At 41.6% G+C, this 21782-nt stretch overlaps 1 protein-coding gene across 1 annotated transcript in view; it reads left to right on the top strand.

Annotated features, from left to right (window-relative positions):
- DYNC2I1 (dynein 2 intermediate chain 1) overlaps positions 1-21782 on the top strand; it is a 56064-nt gene that overhangs the window by 7840 nt on the left and 26442 nt on the right. The window contains exons 3-9 of the mRNA XM_054021075.1: positions 615-1056; positions 3770-3837; positions 4577-4909; positions 6787-6857; positions 9637-9697; positions 19978-20043; positions 21215-21259. Of these exons, the coding sequence (XP_053877050.1) occupies positions 615-1056; positions 3770-3837; positions 4577-4909; positions 6787-6857; positions 9637-9697; positions 19978-20043; positions 21215-21259 (1086 nt within the window). The remainder of the gene's footprint in view (positions 1-614; positions 1057-3769; positions 3838-4576; positions 4910-6786; positions 6858-9636; positions 9698-19977; positions 20044-21214; positions 21260-21782) is intronic.

The following is a 21782-nucleotide window of genomic DNA, read 5'->3' as shown; positions in this document are numbered from 1 at the left end:
CAGTGGGACCAGGATTTCATCCCTTGTGACTTTTTAAAAATAGGACCATGGGTTTTCCCCAGGATTCCTGGCCAAAATGTTTCTTTCCCAGCTCTTGTTGTGCGGTATGTTCTATGCCTGTTGTCAACTAACTGCCAATCTTCTGCCATAGAGGTGGCTGCATGATGCCCACATATATGTTTTTATAATTTATTATTAATTTCTGGTGATGTGTGATACATTTTCTAAACAAAGAAGGCATGATTCCTGCCCAAGTGAGCTCACAATGTAAAGAATATAGGGCTAAATTTTCAAACTAGCACAAAAAAGTATGCATATTTGCATGTGTAATTTGTACACATGAACACCAAGTTGTGCAAGCAGTTCTGTTAAAATATATGGAAATGACCAGTCATGCATCTAAGTTGCCCTTTGTATATCAATTTATTACGACAATTGCAAGCTTAATTGTAGTAACTGTGTGCACAAGCCAGGCATGCATACACGTGGGCATTTTCACAAATTTCTGGAAACTGGGTTCCATAAATCACTTACGGATTTTTGGGATAAAAATACTATATGAAAATAAGTTAGTGAATTTTAATTGTGCATCAGTTTATTTTTACTCTTTTTAGGTATCACAGTCAGATAGTCAATCTGAAGATAAGAAACAGAAGGAAAAGAAACTGCAAAGAGATAGAGAGACTCATGACATGGTTGATTACAAAGGATACATACGCAAGGATCAAGACAAGGACAGAGGAAAGGCAAAAGAAAGGACAGGTGAACGAGAGAGATTTAAATCTAGTGAAAGAGACAGGGATAAGATAAGAGAAAGGGGAAAAGATCATCACAGAGAACGAGAGAGAGAGAAATTGAAGGAGAAGGACCAAGAAAAAGATGCAGAGAAGGAAAAACACATTACAAGAAAAGATAAAGAGAAGGCAAGTGATAAAGAAAGAGACAGAAAATATAGGAGGGATGATCTGAAGCAAATGCTTATACAGAATAACCTGAAAGCATCTGGAGGAAGGGATAAAGAACAACGCAGAAGAAGAGAAAGCAAGGATCAATTGGGTAGGCTGGCTTGCTTTGCTGTGCATATTTTGAAGTATTTCACTTTATAGATAGAAATGGACTGAAACCAAACCCCTGTCTTTGCAGGGAGCATAATGTCAGTGGGCACTGGGTGCCTAGCTGCCATGTGTGCATTTGAAAATCTTACTCAGTAACCCAGTTTCATTTTCACGGCTCCCAGGTTCTCAGCTGCCTCTTTTCCTTCCCAGTGAGTTACTGACTATAGTAGTTTTTGGTATTAATTAATTCTAACATAGTGGGTGACTTATAAGTCCCTATATGAATACAGGGCTTCTCCGTTGGGTAATGCCTGAACTCTGTATGAAATTGTAGTGTAATTATTGATGAGTGATAGCCGGAGGTATCGTAGTTCCTACCATCATGCAAGAGGGAATGGAGTCTTTCTCAAGGGCCTCTTTTAGACAAAACCCCAGATACAGTAACTCCTCACTTAACGTTGTAGTTATGTTCCTGAAAAATGTGATTTTAAGCAAAACAATGTAAAGCGAATCCAATTTCCCCATAAAAATTAATGTAAATGGGGGGAGGAGGGGAGAGGTTAGGTTCCAGGAAAAAAAAATTCCAGACAAAAGGCATTATATACATTTTAAACAATTTTAAACAAACAATTTAATACAGGTATTAAACAGGCTGGCAGCTCCCCTATCAGCTCTCCTACGCCACCCACCCCACCCCAGCGCCTCCCGCTCTCCAGCAGACCCCGCGGATCAGCGCCTTCCCTCTGCTCCCTCCACCTCCCTCTGCTCCCCCCACCACGGCAATCAGCTGTCTTGTAGCATTCAGGAGGCTGGGGGGAGGAGCGAGGACGCGGCGCGCAGTCTCTCTCCTCCTGTGACAGGTTGGATCACAGAAACCCCCTTTGGGACTGCCACCTGATGTGCTTTGACTACCTCTGAGTCTGTTTTCCCTGCCAGCTTAGGACTTCAGTGCCCTGCCTGGTTTGAGTCAGACACGCTTGCCTGTTACAAACCCAGACCCAGTCTGAACCACGTCCCCTAAAAGCTGCAGGCATAACTGAAAACAGCTTAAGAAGTGTTCCCGTCTCCAACTCTCAGATGCCCAGCCCCCAATGGGGTCCAAACCCTAAATAAATCCATTTTACTCTGCATAAAGCTTATACAGGGTAACCTCATAAATTGTTCGCCCTCTATAACACTGATAAAGAGGTATACACAGCTGTTTGCAATATTGATGCATACTCTGGGTTAATGAGTAAAACGTGATTTTATTAAATACAAAAAGTAGGATTTAAGTGGTTCCAAGTAATAATAGACAGAACAAAGTGAATTACCAAGCAAAATAAAATAAAACACGCAAGTCTAAACCTAATACAGTAAGAAAGTGATTACAGATGAAATCTCACCCTCAGAGATATTCCAATAAGCTTCTTTTACAGACTAGCATCCTTCTTGTCTGGGTCCAGCAATCAGTCACACCCCCATGGTTACTGTTCTTTGTCCCAGTTTCTTTCAGGTATCCTTTGGGGGAGGCTATCTCTTGAGCCAGCTGAAGACTAAAATGGAGGGATCTCCCAGGGGCTTAAATAGACTTTCTCTTGTGAGTGGAGACCCCCTCCTCTCTCCTATGCAAAATCCAGCTCCAAGATGGAGTTTTGAAGTCACATGTCCATGCATGACTCAGTTTTTACAGGCAGCAGCCATTGCCCACATGCTATCTTGAATGTCTCCAGGAAAACTTCTTATGTGGATTGGAGTATTCCAAGATCCATTGTCAGTTAAGTGTTTCTTGATTGGGCACTTAATTTGCACATTCCTTTCTCAAGAAGCTGGCCAAATGCTTTAATAAGGCTACTTGTCACACCTCCCTCCCCTGCCTCTTGCCCGCGGCAAACCAGCTCATTGCCGCAGGCAGGAGGCAGGGGAGGGAGGGGGGAGGCTGCGCGCCGCGTCCTCGCTCCTCCCCCCAGCCTCCTGAACAACGCAAGACAGCTGATTGCCATGGGGGGAAAACGGGGAAGGCGCTGATCCGCAGGGTCCGCCAGCGGGCGGGAGGCTTTGGGGGGGGGAGGGGAGCTGATGGGGGGGCTGCCAGCCTTGGACAAAGCAGGCGGCCAAACAACGTTATAGCGGAGCATTGCACAACTTTAAACGAGCATGTTCTGTAATGGAGCAGGGACGTAACATCGAAACAACGTTAAGCGAGAGGATGTTACGTGGGGAGTTACTGTACAACCAATCTTGGGGGGGAAATTTAGGCTTAAGTTTATACTGTTAACATAAGAACATAAGAATGGCCCTACTGGGTCAGACCAAGGGTCAATCTAGCCCAGTATCCTGTCTTCCGACAGTGCACAATGCCAGGTGCCCCAGAGGGGATGAATAGAACAGGTAATCATCAGTTGATCCATCCCCTGTCGCTCATTCCCAGCTTCTGGCAGTTTTATTACCTATTAATTATACTGTTTTATTATTTGTTACCAATAAATACACCCCCCCCCCCCAAAAGGTGATAGGTTTGAATTTTATACAATGTGTGTATATATTCCATTGAGAGAAGGGTGGCAACTCTGTCTACTTGCATTAACATTTCTGGATTCAGGGTCCCTGTCACTGAAATGTGATGTATGTGCCACATACTACCAGTGTAATGCGTCATGTACTACACTGGGGGGTTTTAGTGTAATAAAGAAAAATGTCTTCAGTAATTTTATATATATTTATATATTTTTTAGAGCAAGCAAACATAAGGGATGACGTGAAAGAGAGAAGACATTCAGAAAGAAAAGTAAAGGAAGGAAAAGTAAGGAAATGTTTCATAACAGCATAAGATAAGGTGAAATGTAATGAATAAATTGGATAAAACTCCAGTGCCTGAGTAATCCAAGAAATGTATTTATAGCAGGCTCAACATGTAAATAGTTATAAAAAACCAGTATTGAACATAATTCTTTAATTCTAATTTAATCTTATTAAAAGGGAAATGTCCTCCAACTTTCAACATGAAAACATTTAAATTATATTTGTTTTTAACATTTCCATTAATAATATTTAAGGAGGTATGTTGTTCTTGCTTAAACATGCAGCTATCATTTATTTTTGTACAGCATCTTCAAACAAATGTATTGCAAAATGTTTAACTTATTATTTATTAATGTACGTATTACTAATGTATTTATTTGGCATTGTAAGTGTACATGGTGCCTTACCACAGATTATGTGCTAAAAAACAAAGAACAAAATGTCTGCTTGAAGAGTTCATACTCTAAAGGGGAGTTTACCATTACAATGAGGTGTACAGTCTCCCAGAGGAAGTATTGGAAGCCCCATTGCTAGTGTAATTACAAACTTCAGTGGATATAACATGTGACAATATATTGTGTGGAGAAATCCTGTACTGTCAGAGAGATGGACTAGATGACCTAATATGAATATCCATTCCTGATTTCTAGAATCATAGAATTCTATTACTTCTAACATTTTAATTAAATATCTTCGGAGAAATCTCTAACTTTTTTTTGTATTATTTTTCCTTGTTCCAGAAAAGTGAGAGCAAAAATAGTCTTGGCGAGTTTTTAACAAAGAAAGATGAAGAAGGTGGACATAGACACAAGTCACACAGAGATCAAGAACTGAATAAAGACAAAGGAAGGAGTCATGGTGATAAAAGAGAACATGAACATTCAGTTAGGGGAGGAAAGGAGAGACCTTCAAAAGAAAGAAGCCATGAATTGTTTGTAAAGGATGGGGAAGAAAAATATGTGTCAAGGAGACCTAAAGAAGGATCCTCCATTGAAGACAGAGAAAGACAACTGAGAGAGAATAATGAAAAAAGACAGAGGGAAGAAAATGAAAGAAAGAAAAGAGATCTTAAGGTTAGTTTTTGTAAAACTTAAAAGTTGTAGTTAACATATTGTTCAGATATCTTCATATTTCATCAAACACCCATTCTGCCTGGAAAATGCTTTGTTAAAATACAATAAACAAATATTGATTTCTGGTGAGGTGAACATCCAGAGATATTGACTCAAAAGGTAAATATTGAATGAATCTTTGCCTGAGGGGAGAATAAATTTTGATATATCCTGAAATGTATATACACACACATGCATTCTGAATGTCTTCTTCACAAATGTACAGTCTGACAGTCTCTTCATTGGGACCCTGAATTTCTTATTAAAATGCTGAAGAGGAGATTGTTAGAGGTTCAGAAAAACAAATGGGCTGGGATTTCCAAAAGAACCCAAGGGAGTTAGGGGGCCCAACTCCCATTTAATTTCAGTGGTTGTTGGGCACCTAAACTCCCTTAGGCTTCTTTGTAAATCCCACCTATTATTAACATGTTTTGAGACATTTGTTGCCTCCAGAGCTGTGATTGTCTTGTGGTGCCACGGCAGTGGTTTGGGGAGCCCAGCCCCTCTTTCTGTCTGTGTCTGCCCAGGAGTTGGGAGAGCTTCTGTCCCAAATGGTGTCCCTGGAATTGGGAATGGGGTAACTGGGCTACTGGTGCTAAGTGCTGGATCCAAGGGTTATGGGGAGAGCACAGGCCAGTTCCCCAACTTCACCTCTTCACTACTACTGCTCTAACATCTCCCTGGTGTTTCCAGTGTAGTATGTGATGCTGCTGCTGTTTTGACAGAAATGTAAGCCTAATGTTGGAGTGTTCTGTGATTTTGGCATGCTGCCAACATTTTTCTGCATGAGTGAAAGAAAATGGTAATTTTTAATCTGATTTGAATGTCATGGGTCAAAAAATCACTTTTGTAATACAAGGGGATTCCTCCTGCTGAATATCAAAGGCCTGCTGCAAAAGATGGAGGTGTGAGAGCTTCTCAAAATAAGTTGGAAAACTCCTTTGTGATGGAAAATGTAGGCAACCTTAACATAGGAATTGCTACCATCTCCTCCTATAATTCTGTCTTCAAAAGTGACATAACTCAGATGACTGACTATCAGCAAATTTTTCAGGGTTTGTCTAGACTTGGAAATTTGTTGAAATATCTATTCCAGAATATAGAAGCTCTTATGTGGACACTCTGAGCTATTTCAGTACATTTACAAGTGTAGACAAGCCTGTAGTGTACAGAAATTAAGTGATAAATCCCACCCTGGCAGGTGCAGCATGGGAAGCAGAGATAGTGGCAAAGCCTCTGCTACAGGGATTCTTAAAAAAGAGCCAGAGGCACATGCAGTGTTTCCTTTGCTGCCGCTCAGAACAAGTGCACTGTAAGCTTCCATCAAATATGTACCAATGAAAGCAACATATGTGCTAATCCACAGCCCGAATAAGTCAGCCAGATTCCCCTCAGGTTCTTGAGCATTATGTGGTGATCCAGTCCTGCTGGTTGCACAAATGAAAGATGTTCACAATCCCCTCTCCTCTTTTTATGCACAAACACAACATAGTGCAGGATGTTGCCTTAAGGATCACTTGCAAAAGTTCAGCATTTTCAAGAGAAGTTCTCTGTACATGTTCAGCATTTCTTTAATTGATGTTTCAGCTATCTATTTTCTTTACTTAACATCATTACTTTCTCTTTGATAGGCCTCATGCAGAGCTTCCTACAAGTAATGGAGCATAAAAATGTATAGTGCATGATGACCCATGATTTGTTAATGGAATATTAGTGCTTCTCAGCAACCTCTTATATTGCTGCTAATAGTTGATTACAAGTTCATATACATTATTTCTTAGAAGATTTCTGACAATGTGAATACTATGAATTATGCTAGTCTTTCAATTTTTTTACAGAACACTGAGCATAAAAAACAAGGAAAGAGATTAAGAGAAGAAGAAGAAGAAACCAGCCATCAGCATGAAAGGTACACTCATATATTTAACATTATTATATATTGTACAATATATTTGTTTGTATGAAAGTCAGAAAGGAAAAGTACAGTTCACTACCCAAACATTGTTAAGCACATTGTTGTCACTCAATAATAAATATGTTTTGACTACAGATAATTTATGATGTGCATTACAGTCTTTTGGGAGGCATTTTGAACATTACAATTATTACAAAATCTACATATTATGCCATAAAAAAGGTGATTTGTTAAAAAGCATATTCAGGCTCTCTTTCCTGTTGAATTCTTTTGATTTTTGGTTCAGAGCAGTGAGATGCAGACTTGCAAAATATAGGTTAATTTGATCCTTGTACTTAAATTGTGAGACAGTCCAGGAACCTTCAGAGCCAGACATCTGTTTGTCACCTGATAATTTATCACATAGTCATGTGGATAGGTGGTAAACTGTCTAGATCCTTTTCCTTTTCCTTTGCCTCCGGTACATCAAAGTTAATGACTGTAACATTGCCAGAGCAGTATTTATATCTATCGGGGTGGCACAAGCTGGCCAGCAAACAGCCTGGCTTGCTCTCTATTCTGCCACCCCTGTTCTCATAGACAAAATTGCTTTAAGAATTGAGGGAGTTCACCAGTCTTTCACTATAGAGATATGATCCAGGAGTGAAGAAACTTGTCAGAATGTTATCTTCAGAGAAGCAGAATTATAGGCAAGAAATCTTTCTTTCTGACTTTAAATTCTCAAGCCCATATAACTAAAGGGTTTTCTTTCCCCTGGAATGTGGGAATCCATCCCACTTATATTTTCTCTCCTCTCTTTCTTCAAACCCTTAAGGCTGTTCCATAATATGTCTCGAGAACTATCCTATTACTTCGGCTGAAGAGGGCTGGACTTTCTCCATTTTAAATCTATAAACTCTGCCTCCAGAATAATTGGAGGGACAGTTAAAGAGCAGCACAAATTGTTGCTTTTCTTTTATTCTTCAGGGGCTGACTGTGGTGCCTCCTCACTTCTCCTAACCCCAAAATGAAGGACCAGGTTTGAATGTAAATCTCTTATCTCCAGCATAAAAGAACATTGCCAGGCTTGGGCCATTTTTGTTTTACTGACAATGATGTCAGTAATACTCAGTAAACTAGGGTTACCATATTTCAGCAAGAAAAAAAGAGGACGGGAGGAGCCCCGCCCTAGCCCCGCCCCTGCCCCTCCCACTTCCCGCCCCCCCAGAACCCCCAACTCTCCCCCCGTTCCTTGTCCCCTGACTGCCCCCTCCTGGGACCCCTGCCCCTAACTGCCCCCCAGGACTCCACTCCCTATCTAAGCCTCCCTGCCTCTTGTCCCCTGACTGCCCCAACCCTTATCCACACCCCCACCCCCAGACAGACCCCTGGGACTCCCACGCCCCATCCAACCACTCCCCCCCCCAGAACTCCCAACCCATCTAAACCCCTCTGCTCCCTGTCCCCTGACTGCTCCGATCCATCTCCCCACCCCTGCCACCTGACAGCCCCCCCCCCAGAACTCCCAAACACTCCCCCCCTGCTTCTTGTCCCCTGACTGCCCCCTCCTGGGACCCCTGCTCCTAACTGCCCTCCAGAACCCCACCCCCTACCTAAGACTCCCTGTTCCTTGTCCCCTAACTGCCCCCTCCTAAGACCCCCCCCAACTGCCCCCCAGGACCCTACCCCCTACCTGTACCCTGACTGCCCAAAACTTTCTCCACTCCCCCCAAAAAGCCCCCCCCCCGTTTCTTGACTGCCACCTCCAGAACCTTCCTGCCCCCTGGCCCCTTACCCTGCTGCTCAGAACAGGGTGTTGGGCTCTGTGCAGCCGAGCCGGACACGTGGCTGCGCTCCCCTGCACAACAAAACCCGGTCCCTGGCCCTGCACAGTGCTGCCGGACTGGGCTGCAAGGGAGCTGCCGGCTCAGAATGCAGGGCGGATCCGGCTCCTCTACAGCTGCTCCTGAGTCCAGCCCGGGACTTCCCTGCAGCCCTCCCAGCCGCTCGCTCTGCTCTGCCGGGGGGAAATCCCGGACATTGTGAGTGCTTTACAAATTCCCCCCGGACGCTATTTTTAGCACAAAAAGGAGGACATGTCCGGGTAAATCCGGACGAATGGTAACCCTAAGTAAACATACAGGACTAACTCTTTCTTCCTAACTTTTTCGATAATTACCACTCAAGGATAGCAATAGGACATGTCAGGCAGTGTATCTGGGCAGTGTTCGTGCAATTGTTTGCTGATTGATCACTTGGCTCTTGGTTCACATCAGTGTTTCTCAAACTGGGGCCACCGCTTGTGTAGGGAAAGCCCCTGGCTGGCCGGGCTGGTTTGTTTACCTGCCCCATCCGCAGGTCCGGCCGATCGCGGCTCCCACTGGTCGCGGTTCACTGCTCCAGGCCAATGAGAGCTGCGGGAAGCGGCACAGGCCGAGGGACATACTGGCTGCCGCTTCCCGCAGCTCCCATTGATCTGCAGCGGCGAACCGCGACCAGTGGGAACCGCGATCGGCCGGACCTGCGGACGCGGCAGGTAAACAAACCGGCCTGGCCCGCCAGGGGATTTTCCTACACAAGCAGCGGCCCCAGTTTGAGAAACACTGGTTCACGTCATCACCTGAGGCCTGCAGAAAGAAGCTACAAATAAAATGGCTGTTAGGTTTTGTTGCTGAAGTATTTAAGTTTATTGGAAGGCTTCAGCACTTTTTAATACAAAATAACTGTTTTCCCCCAACACAATATTTTCCTCTGACTTAATGAAGATTCATAGTGATATTCCGTTTATTTCTAGGAATGCAACAGATAAAGGAAAGAGCATTGAAAGGGAAAAAAAAGAGGACACAAGCCAAAGGGTAAAACTATTTGTTTTGGAGTATTAGAATACAGGGATTTTGTTAGAATTAGCAATATAGTATAGTAGTTACTATATGTAATGCAACTAAAATTATCACAACACAATGACATGATTAAAATAGATATGGTAATTGGTATGTATGTTAAAGATTTCTTAAATAACTTTGGTGTTTCAAGATGAAGTATAGGAAAATTGATTTATTCTTTATTAATGTGCCCCTCTTAAGGAGATACCTGCCTAAGTGCAGGTTGCAGGGAGGTGCCTATTTCTGCTAGTGATACACAACCAGGAATTTCTTTCCTAAAGTTTGTTGGCTTAGGCACCTAAGATGTTTCTTGTGAGAATGTCAGGCAGGCTCCTATAACTGAACACAAAACAGTTGGAGGAGGAGAAGGTGGAATTTATCTTATAACATTTAGCTCAGAGCACTCACCTGGGACATGGGAGGACCCAGACTCAATTCCCCACTCTTCCTGAGGGGGAAAAAGGATTTGAACATGGGCCTCCCCCTTTTAGGAGAGTGCTCTAACCATTGAGCTGTTGGGTAGTCTGATATGGTGCACCCTCAGTTATTCCTGTTAAAGCTACTCCACTGTGGATAAATAATTAAAGAATAAGTGGAGCAGGGGGCTGGACCCTTTGTCTACCACAGCTCAGATGGGTGTCCTAACCATCAGGCTACAGAGTCACTTTTACCCTCCCATCCCCTGCCACCCAGTGACATGCCCAGAGGCAGAAATTTTGGTGCCAAGGAACTTTTACCTTCAAAATTTAGGCACCTGCAGAGTTTGGTAGGCACTTTATGGGTTGCAGTGGAGCCTAAAATGGGGACTTCAGTGCCTTTTAGGCCTAGCTGCCTAACTCTGGGGTGTAGGTTCCTAAGTGTCTTTGTGAGTTCCACCCTTACTCAATGTTTTTTCAAAATCTTACACACTTGGGGAAAAAATCCCTCCAAAGGTGGGAGAAGTTTCTAACGATACATTGCATGAAAAACCCATCTACTTATATACAATATAAAAATTCCATTCTCTAAGCAGTTGATATAAGCAGAGAAAATGTGATTTTAGCTAAATAGAAAGAAATTAATATCTTATTCCCTCTGTCATGAGACCCTCAATGTAATTCACAACTATCCAGTAAAATAGTTGCCACAGGAAGGATGAAAAAAATTAAAATATGCAAAGAATAGGATCAGGGCTCATGTGGATCAAAATAAATTAGAGGAATTTTCCAGAACTGATACCATAACAGTTATTTACTTATTTCACCCAGGTCTGTATACCAGTAATTCACCAATACAGAACTTTTAACCATTGACACATTTTAGCATATTTCAAACAGCAAGATTATGGAGGATAGAATTCTGTAATGTTGAGATTATATCTCAGAAGCATCCAATAAATCTAAAATTCTGTTTTGAAATACTGTGCTGGCATCTACATATGTAGAATTATGGTCCCTACTTTTTGGCAAGTAGATCTTGTTCCAACAGCTATTGAAGTCAATGGATAAACTCCTATTGACTAAAGTGTATCTGGTTCAGGCCAGAAGTAAAGAATGATGGTCAAAGATGTATTATAAACCAATTAAAAAGGAAACATTTATGAACTAGTGCCATTTTTAAGTAACCTACATAATTTTAGTAAGTGGGTTTTAATAGAATATTAAATGCAAACCTTTTTTTACTGCAACATTAAGATTACATTGTTATTTATTTTTTTAAAAGTCAGGTCATAAAACATTGAGGATAGTAAAAAGTGAAGGTTCCTTCAGCAGTGTAAATTTTCTCACTTGGCACTTATGTAGTATTTTGTAAGATACACTTGACAAATAATAGAAATAGAACATGCTACATATGTACAGCGTGGACAAGCCAATGTTGCTGTAGGTACTGTGGCCTTGAAGCTTGGGTCTGATCAAACTGTGCTTGGTGCAGGATCTCTGGTCTCCTCCAATACTGGCACCATCTGATGCCTGACTTGGTTCCAGACGTAACTTAGTGTGGCCTCAGGGTTGCATTAAGCTATACCAGTTGGTAATAAAGCCCAAGAGGCCAGGCAGGATTAGGAACTTTTTTGATTATGTATCAGTGTAGATCTCACTGTAGGTGCACATGGTGCTTCATGTATACCAGATCAGAGGCTTTTGAATAGCAGTGTCAATCAGGGCTCTGGATATGCCCTGTGTCTCCTCATACTCCTGTGCAAAGGCATAGAGAGTGGAGTGAACACAACCCTCCCCTCTTACCATCTGTGGCAGTGAGATGGAACCTGGCAAGTACCTGGCCCACTAGTCTTTACCTCTGGCTGGATAGTCTCAAAATCATTTTAAAACTTCAGAACTCTTCTGACTCATATAGAAAGAACTACCATGAAATTGACCCATCTGAACAGAATTTTTGCAATCAGACACCCCTATATTGACCCCAACATACATCCCATCCTGTACAGACCTCTCTGTAGAGGGCACCTGAACATAGTGGATTCTAAACCTGTGGGCTTCAAGCTCTGCCCTTCCTGTAACAGATTAACTCCATTAAAAGATGGACATAGCATGTGTCTCTTTTGTTTTAAGGGAGACCCATACAGCAGATAGATGCTCGGCATGCCAGTCGCTCTCTTTGAGTACACATAAATAAGTTGCAGGACTTGTGATTGAAGCTTCATCTACTGGAACAATCTATGAAGATCTCTTCCGATCTGGAGGAGACAAATACCAGACAAGCCAACTTCATTGAGGACCCTGTTTAGCAGACACACAGTGCCTAAAACCAGCATGCAGAAAATGGCACAGAGAAAAGACCTGGCACCTGCACTCACTCAACTTGCACTGAAACCCATAACATTGACACCAATGCCAGTATCAATATCACACAAAGGCTGGCACAAAGTGAGTCTGCCCCAGACATGTATGCAGAAACTCTAGAGTGCAGTGTCATCCCACAAGGATAGACCACATAGGGTCTCTGTGGAGAAAACCACTAAGCCGCACATGGCTTTGAGAGCTATTATTAGGGAGAAGCCTACCACTGCAGCATAGAGAAAAATGTCACTAACATCAACCCCAGCACTGGTGACACAACCTTTGGTTTTGATGCCTACGGTCAAACAAAGTGTGCAAAATGAACTTCTGGAAGAACTCGAAATGACCTCTGTACTGAGGCACTTATTGATACCTGTGAAGACCCTGGTACCAAGAGTACTGTGTGCCTTGGTCCCATCCCTAGCTGGGATCTGCTGCTCCTGTCCAACACCAGGACATATCTTCTCATCTTCTTTTTTCTCTGAGATCTCTGGGCGATACTGTAGAAAAACTAGTTGACTCTCCCTATGGGGCTTAGCTGCCATCATCTCAAGAATGGCATTAGACTGACTAATATCACACAAACCAGCCATATCCTTATGGCGTGCTGCTATGGCCTTATTGGGCTTACTGAAGTCTGTCCCCATATGCTACTAGGAGCTGATCTCTACTACATTCTAAGAAGAGAAAGAGATCATTCTCCTGTGTCAGGGATGCTACTCCAGATTGAGAGGAATACTAAGAGCCACCAGACCTGGAGCCATTGCAATAACAACATCCTATTTCACCACCTTAGAACCTCTCATCCTTGTCTTCTGATAAAGAAGTGTCCTCAGCACCAGTACTAGTGCGGGATGACTTCAAATCATTTCAAAAACTTCTCATGAGAATTGCAGACACTCTAGAAATAGAATTATCTATCATAAAAGAAAAATTTCATAAAAGTTGTTCCACATTTTGACAACTTTCAGCTCGGCCAGGATCATCCTTATGATAAATGAAGGACTGCTCAGTCCCACTAAGGCCTTATGGCAGACACCTGCCACAGTAACACCCACCACAAAGAGGGTGGAAAAGCAGTACAAAGTTCATGAAAAGGATCCAAATGTTTCCATCCCCTGAGAACAAAGACATGCCGCCCCCCCCCCCCCCCTGCAAAAAGCTTTACCTGTTTCTGGGGAAATCCTGTTCCTCTGACTCTCACCAATTATGGCAAACTATCAGGTCCTTCTGGCCAAGTATGATTTTTTGACCTGGGGTAGAATGAAAACCTTCTATCAAAGCTCCTACCTTAGAACAAGGAAAAGCTTAAAGAAATAATCTAAGAAGGCCTATTTGTGGCCAAGACAGCCCTAAACACAGCAATGAATGCTGCTGACACCATTGCCAGATCTATGGCCATTGCAATAACTATACACAGAGCATCATGGCTTCAAGCGTAAGGTTGTAGCCTGATTTGGGGTAGGTTAATAGTGTTGATTAAATTTATCCACTTAATTTTATTTATCTTTAATCAGTTAATTAATAATTTTATTAATTTCTTATAGTTTAATAATTATTGTGAATATTAATTAGTATGGGTATTTGTCTCGCCAGTTTGTTTAATCAGAAGATAGAGTTCATCCTGAATCAGGCTTCACAGAGTTTATAAAAGGAAATTTGGGGTTGTGACAGGAAGTTTACACAGAAACATATGTAGTCATAAAGACTTTTTATTAAAATCAATGAAGATAGTAAGTAAATGGTAAAACAGGTAGAATTACAGAGTTACACTTGTATCACAGTTCTTTAAGAGAATATAAGGCTATACACTGCAAAATGGATTAATACTCACACCCTGTTCTTGATAATATTCTGGTGCTGGCAACACCTTGGGCGTTTTTCACACTTCTAGTAAAGGAAGCTACAGCAAAGTGACTTGCTTTCTAAATTAACTCTAAATGCCTTATCTAAATAAAATGTAAATGAGATTAAATCCCTTTTTAACTTACAGTCTTGAAAAGAATGAAGAACGAGCTATCAATAGTTAATAGTCGTGTGGAAGATGAGCAGTATCGATACGTAGTTGAAAGGTGGAGGCAATGAAGAATAGACAGGAGTCGGTAGATGGGTAGATTGCCTCCCTAATGGCAAACTGCTTGTCTTTTTATAAGATATTTAATCAGAAATCCTCCCTCTTATGCCCATATTTCATTCTTCCCCCACGGAAATGTTAGGGTACACTTACCCATAGGCTAGTATGCATATGCGTATGTATGCACTTGTGGTAAATATGTTCGAATGTGGACAAAATCCCTCATTTTCCACCCCATTTTACTATTGGTTTAGGTAAAGGTCTCTAGACATCTGCGTGGGTGTTTTGCCTAATTTTACTTTTTCCTGGGAAGGGTCTCAAAAAGGTGTTAACTAGGCATTAGCTTTAACATACAGAGTTTAACCTGTAGGTAGGTCTCTTGCATTACAGCTAAACTTACTTTTAAAATAAATCTATAAATCCAATACATCAAATACTCATTTTATATTAAAGATATATTTATACAGACAAGCAGATTAACCCTTAGGGCTACAAGGTAGTCCCAGGGAATAACAGATCACTGTTGCAGACTTATCCTTTGAAAGCATGGAATTGTTCTGTGCACAGACAGACTGTGCTCTGTACTCTGCACTCCTTAAAAGACTCTAAGGCCATTTTGCGCTCCCTGGAGATTAATACATGAACCCCATACCACAAGCTGTATTCTCATCCCAGAGAGGACAAAGGATGTCCTATCATTATACCAGACAATGATAATCATGCCAAGAAGGAAGCTAGGTACAACGGGTCCCCAAGCTTTCCTCCTCTATAGCAATGCACCTGGCTTCTGCAGTGTATCAGCAAATTTGATGAGCCTGTCAGGAGCCCCAGCTGGACCAGCCCAGAGAGCATGACCTTCGGAAACCTCCTTGTCCCATTCTGCCAAGTATAGTCTGCCATAACATTGGAAAAATGAGTCCTAGAGATTAGTGCTAATGGCCCCCCTATTCAGTTTCATTCCTCATTCCCCATTCCTGCCCCTCTTCTGGGACCTTTCTCATGAGATCCTGTCACAAACAGAAGTGACTTCGTTGCTTTGTCTATGAGCCATCGAGGAAGTGTTGTCAGAATTCAAGACAAAAGGCTTCTATTTCCAGTATTTTCTTATCTTGAAGAAGAAAGAGGGTCTTTGCCATAGCCTAAACCTGAGGAGACTTAACAAGAATCGCCTCGGGTTCAGGTTGGTAATGCTTGATTCCATCAATCCCTCTCTTCAAGCTCAAGATTGGTTCATGGCTCTGAAACTGTCAGATGCATACTTCCTTGTAGCTATCTGTTTGGTCCATATGAAATACCTAAAATTCATGGTCGAGCACAACCATTACCAGTACAGGGTATTGCCCTTTGAACTCTCCACAACACTAAGAGTATTCACAAAATACTTGGCAGTGGTGGCAGAAAGGGAATCCATGTCTACCCAGACCTGACAGGGCAGTCCCAGAGGCAATCTCAGCAGGAGACCACAACACCCCTAGAGTATGACTTCTCTCTGTTCCCTAACTACGATTCCTTGTGAACTATGAGAAATCATCTCTCATATCATCACAAACAACAGAGTTTATGGGAGTCGTGATGGACTCTAGACCAAGAAGAGAACAGGTTCTGGGGTCTCGAGTCAGTGATAAACGACCTAAAATCAAATCCGAAGATGATGGTGTTTATATCTGTGGGGCAACTAGGCCACAAATCCGTGTGTACGTATGATGCCACTTGCTAGAGTCAGCTGTGGCCATTATAATATGGCTGAGATCAATGTAATCCCCTCCCAGTATCACACAAACAATAGAGTCAGAGTCCCACTCTGTCCTACAAGTATTCGCTTGGTGGCTGGGCACAGAGAACATACAAAGAAGGGTTCACTTCTCACCCCATTGCTGATGCTCATTACAGGAATCATCTGTAGATGCAAGGAACCTGGTTCCAGGATGATTTGAAACTATATATGAACATTCTGGAATTCAGGGGACTCCAGCTGGCATGCATAGTATTGCTGCTGGTTTTGTGGAACTCCACAGTGCAGATTTTGACATACAACATTTCCACAATGCACTGTATAAACCAGTAAGAAGGGGCATGGTCATCCCCTCTCTGCCAGGAAATCATCAAGCTGTGGACTTGTTGCCATCACCACAGGGTAACCACCACTGGCTCTCCATATTCCAGGAGCCAGCAACAACCTGGCAGGCTTCTTAAGAAGACGTAACTAACCATGAGTGTTTGCTACATACATCTAGAGAGCTGGTATATTCTTGGGGGAAACTCCCACAATAGATCTATTCACCACTGAGGACAACAAATGCCCAAACTTCTGCTCTGGGGGGGTATGAACCTGGGCTTCTTGCCAGATGCCTTCCTGCTACAGTGGTGTCCATTGGCCTGCTAAACCCAGGGTTGTGAATTCAATCCTTGAGGGGGCCACTTAGGGATCTGGGGCAAAATCAGTACTTGGTCCTGTTAGTGAACGCAGGGGGCTGGACTCAATGACCTTTCAAGGTCCCTTCCAGTTCTAGGAGATAGGATATCTCCATTAATTAATTAATTAATTTAATTTCCTCAGATTCCCCTGATATCTAGAGTCAGACAGGACAGGGCCACACTGATCCTAATAGCTTCCTGTTGGCTGAGGCAATTTGGACTGTCAGACCACCTACACATCTGCTTGGTCTCCCATCCATCTCCTGATCTCAGAACAGCCATCAGGTGTTGCACACAGACTTGCAGTCATTGCATCTGACAGCTTAGATATTGGCTGATTGAGAACCACTGACAGACTGTTCTCGATAGGTTCTAGAAATCCCCATACAGCGTGGAAAACCATCTACTAGGAAGACCTACTCTTCCAAATGAAAACATATTGTAATATATCCAATATACTGGTGCCTCTAGTGCAATGGTTCTCAACCTATTTACCATCGTGGGCCGCATATTCAGCTCTCTGTGTTATGTGGGCTGCATACATACAATATATACATACTACCTGTATGGCCCTGAGGATATCACATGGGCTATAGCTTGTGCTGATTGGGCTGGAAGTGGCCCGCAGGTTGAGAACCACTGCTTTAGTGAGTTCAGATTAAAGATCCTAGGCTATATGCTACACTTGAAGCATGCTGCACTGGCATTTAGTTCTCCCAAAGTCCACCTTGCAGCAATATCAGTGTGTCATGATACAAGACAGCTGTACTTGGCTGTCTCATATCTGGCGGTATCAAAATTCCTCAAGGGCCTTCTTCCCACCTATTAGAGATGACTCGTATGTGGGATCTCAGCATCGCCCTCCTAAAACTCATGGAACCTCCATTTGAGCCACTGCTGAATTGTTCGATATATCATTTACCTTTAAGACAGTGTTGCTATCACTTTGGATAAGCTAGCTCCAAGCCCTTATGCCTGGACCTCCTTACCCATTCTTTCATAGGGACAAGGTGGTGCTAAGACCACACCCTAAATTTATCCTTAAATTTATCTCAGATTTTCACTTAAATCAGTGAGTTAACCTACCAGTCTTCTTCCCAAAACCACACTTGATGCGGGGAGAGAAGAAAATGACATACTTTTGACATTTCAACGGTTTTGCTGTATTATCTTAACAGGACTAAACTTTTTAGACTATGTCCTCAACTCTTTTGGCTATATCTGGCTCATTGAGAGGCCAACGCATCACATTACAGAGAATATCTAAGTGGATGATGCAGTGTATCTTCACCTGTTATTAGTTAGCTGGTGACCCTCTCCCTTCAAACATCAGGCACACTCCACCAGGAGAGAGGCATCTTCTTCAGTCTGCTTTAGAAACTTGCTAGTATCTGAGATGTTAAAAAAACAAACAAACATGGAGCAACCCTCTGACTTTTGTTAAACATTATGCCCTTGACATAAAGGCTAGCTCTGATGCCAGTTCCCACTATCCAGACTGGATACTGCTTTCCAGTCATCTACAGTGGAATGCACACTGACATGTACTCAGAGAAGAATTAACAATTACTTACCCTACAGTAACTGTGTTTCTTTGAGATGTTGTAGTCAGTGTGGATCCCACAACATGCCTTCCATCCCCACATTTTGGGAGTCCTCAGAAACTTGGGCTTTGAATTTTGAGGGAACTGTGGGAAGTTTGTGGTCACACACCCTTTATCTCACCATGTGAAAGCATGACGAGGCACAGGGCATGTGCATGGCCCCAACAGATGCTGATAGTCACAAGACCCAATCTCACATATAGTAGTCACATGTGCCCCTAAAGTAGAATCCATGCCGACTGCAACATTTAGAAGAACCACACTTACTGTAGGGAAAGTAATTCATTTTTCTGGTCTTTTCCTTTGCCTCATGGAAAGGCAAGACATTACATACACAAAAATTGTGTTAGTGTAAAGTTAAGACTCCACAGTAAGTACTCAGCAGTGAAAGATTAAGGCTACAGTACTAAGCTTAACACTGCCCCCTTGTGTGAGTGCATTAGTTCAGTTTTAAAATTTGTGATCACATACCTTTTGTCATTTCTTTTCAAGCTTTGTTTTCATAAACATTTTTATTTTTAGTTACTCTAAGCTAAGTTGTACCCTTAGACACAGCTCTGTGGGAGGAGTGGTGCATAATATACACTGCCCCAGGAATAGTCTTGGGAGGAATTTTGACTTAGCATCACAATTCCCGTCAAATGTTTCTTAGACTTGGTCTAGAGCTTACTTCGGTATAATTTACATCGCTCAGGGGTATGAATAATTCATACCCCCGAGTAATGTAAATTATACCGACCTAAGCGCCAATATGGACAGCGCTATGTTGGCAGGAAAGCTTCCCCTGCCGACATAGCTACCAACTCTTGCAGAGGTGGATTTTTTATGATGACGGGAGAACTCTCTCCTGTTGGCATAGAGAGTCTTCACCAGATGTGCTACAGCAGTGCAGCTGCATGAATGCAGCTGCGCCACTGTAACACTTCTAGTGTAGACTAGCCATTACTCTGAGTGTGTGTGTGAGGAAGGTAATTATTAGCAACTCTTAAATGGGTGCAGCTTACTTCCCTTCATTTTCCAAGCCAGTACCATTGGCCAGTGTGAGTGTGTTCCCACACTTGTTTGCTGTCTGGAGAAGCAGCTGGAATGCAGGCCCCTGCTGCACATAGGTATCAGACCCAAGATCCAGATAGCTCTAATAAAGCTGTATAGGAGGTGGGGTTGGAGTCTTACTGCCCCATACTACTCTAGATGGCTGTATTAGGTTTGTCACAGCCAGCCTTTCATGTCTATAAAGTACATTGAAGATTACAAGCATGATATAATGCTCAGCGTTAAAAAATTATTAATACGAATATATTTACAATCAGATCTTTCAGTTACTTAGTTCAGGGCCACGTTTCACTTCTTTTCTCTTATTGTTTTTATATTTTGATTCATTAGCCACACCAAGGTGAACATGTGTCAGCATGGAAACCTATGCAGAGGCAAAAAAGTGAGGAAGAACTTGTAAGGACAATTGATATTTTTTATTTTCTCTTGATTTCTTGAGAGCATGGAAGTATCAAATAGCCTTCCTTGTGAGTTAAATTCCATTTTTTTCCATACAATTCTGCATAGTATTTTTATGCAGTTTAATTAGTTTACAGTTATCAAAAACTGGCACAGACTCTTGTATTGTGGGAGACAATTAGATGATTTTAACAGCTATTGAGAGACCTAGGTTTTTATTGCACTGAAAATACCTGACCCTACCCAGTAATTTGTAGGCCATTGATGTGAATTGTCAAAAGTGCTGGTGTTGTATTGTACATTTTTTCATAAATGCACAATTTTATTGCTGTTTTGAAATCTTTTAAAATCCCTTTCATTTTGATAGTCAAAGTTATGAATAAATAAAACAGAATGGTGGGGGGGGGTGAGGGGAGAGGAGCACAGATATAAACATTAAGAAATTGGTACATGTGTCACTCATTGCTTTTTTTAAAGCAGATAAGGGTATTTAGAGAAAATGGTATCTTTTGGAGGGGAATGGGTTAAGAACTGCAGGCACAGCTACTCCTCGTCATTCATTTCAGTAAGAATAAACTATTCTCTCAGTAAATCCAGTATTGTTTTTAGTTGAGATTGTAATGTTGTTAGATGAAGTTATTATTAAATGAAGATTTATTGTTTGCCCACTAACCCATGGCTCTCTTTTTCCTAGTTCAAATTTACAATTGGATTACTTTATTACTAATCAGCTTTGAACCCAGTTATAATTAATGTAGCGACAGGAATGTTCCTGTCTAGTTCTCTGAGAAATAAGGCAGTTTTACTCTGTTGTTATACCAATATGAAAGCTACAGTAACTTTGTGAGGGGCTTTGTTGAAAGTATATACAAACAGCACATTTAATCTCCCCGAAAAAAATCTTAAGAAAAGCTGTTATTCATAGAATGTGATTCAGTTGGCTACTTTTTTCGTGTGCTTAAATTATTGTTGTATATCCATCATCACCACCTGTTGCTACATATTTCTGTAATTCCATTTATGATCTGACTTTGTAGTAATTAGTTTTACAAATATATTTTTAAATTTTATTAGAGAACATAATTTCACTATTTATGTTCTGGCAAATAAAAGATTGTAAAGTTATATCATGGCTTAATTTATTCTACTGTTATATTTTCCCTTCTAGGAAATCAGTGATAATTATTTGACCAATTATGAAGATGATTTTGAAGTATGTATAAGTTTATTCTTTTTGTAATAATTCATAAGTGTAACTTGTGTTTGCTGTAATAACAAATATAGCATGGTTTATGTTTTATGCTTTTACTTTTTTGGGAACATTGTGGCCCTTTCAGACTTCTTGCCAGGCTTTTATCTTAATCAAAAGTTAAATTTCTGAGTCGGAGGTGGAGGGTGGGTGGGTGGTGGGTAGAACTGGGGAGCAACTTTGACTTTCCATTAGAAGTCTTCAAAGGATCATCATTCTGTCTTACTAGATTTCAGGTATTCAAACCTTTTTGAGTAAAAGTCTTGAATTTTGGCCTACTCACTTGTTATGGACTGCTGATTGTAAGAAAAATTCAAATTTGACATGTATGTCTGACATGTCAGTAGGTCACCAAAATGTGTTCAGTCTATTAATTTACAAAAAAATATTAATTTCTTTTATTGGACTTGCAGTTTGGTTAGAAGAATAAAATGAGGTTACCAGCTGTATTTACCAGAATTTAGCCAAGAAAGTTGTGTAAAGAAAA

Source organism: Malaclemys terrapin, chromosome 2, assembly GCF_027887155.1.
Source record: "Malaclemys terrapin pileata isolate rMalTer1 chromosome 2, rMalTer1.hap1, whole genome shotgun sequence".
Taxonomy (NCBI): Eukaryota; Metazoa; Chordata; order Testudines; family Emydidae; genus Malaclemys; species Malaclemys terrapin.
Note: the sequence above shows the minus strand (reverse complement) of the source record. Positions and strands in the feature narration are given on the sequence as shown.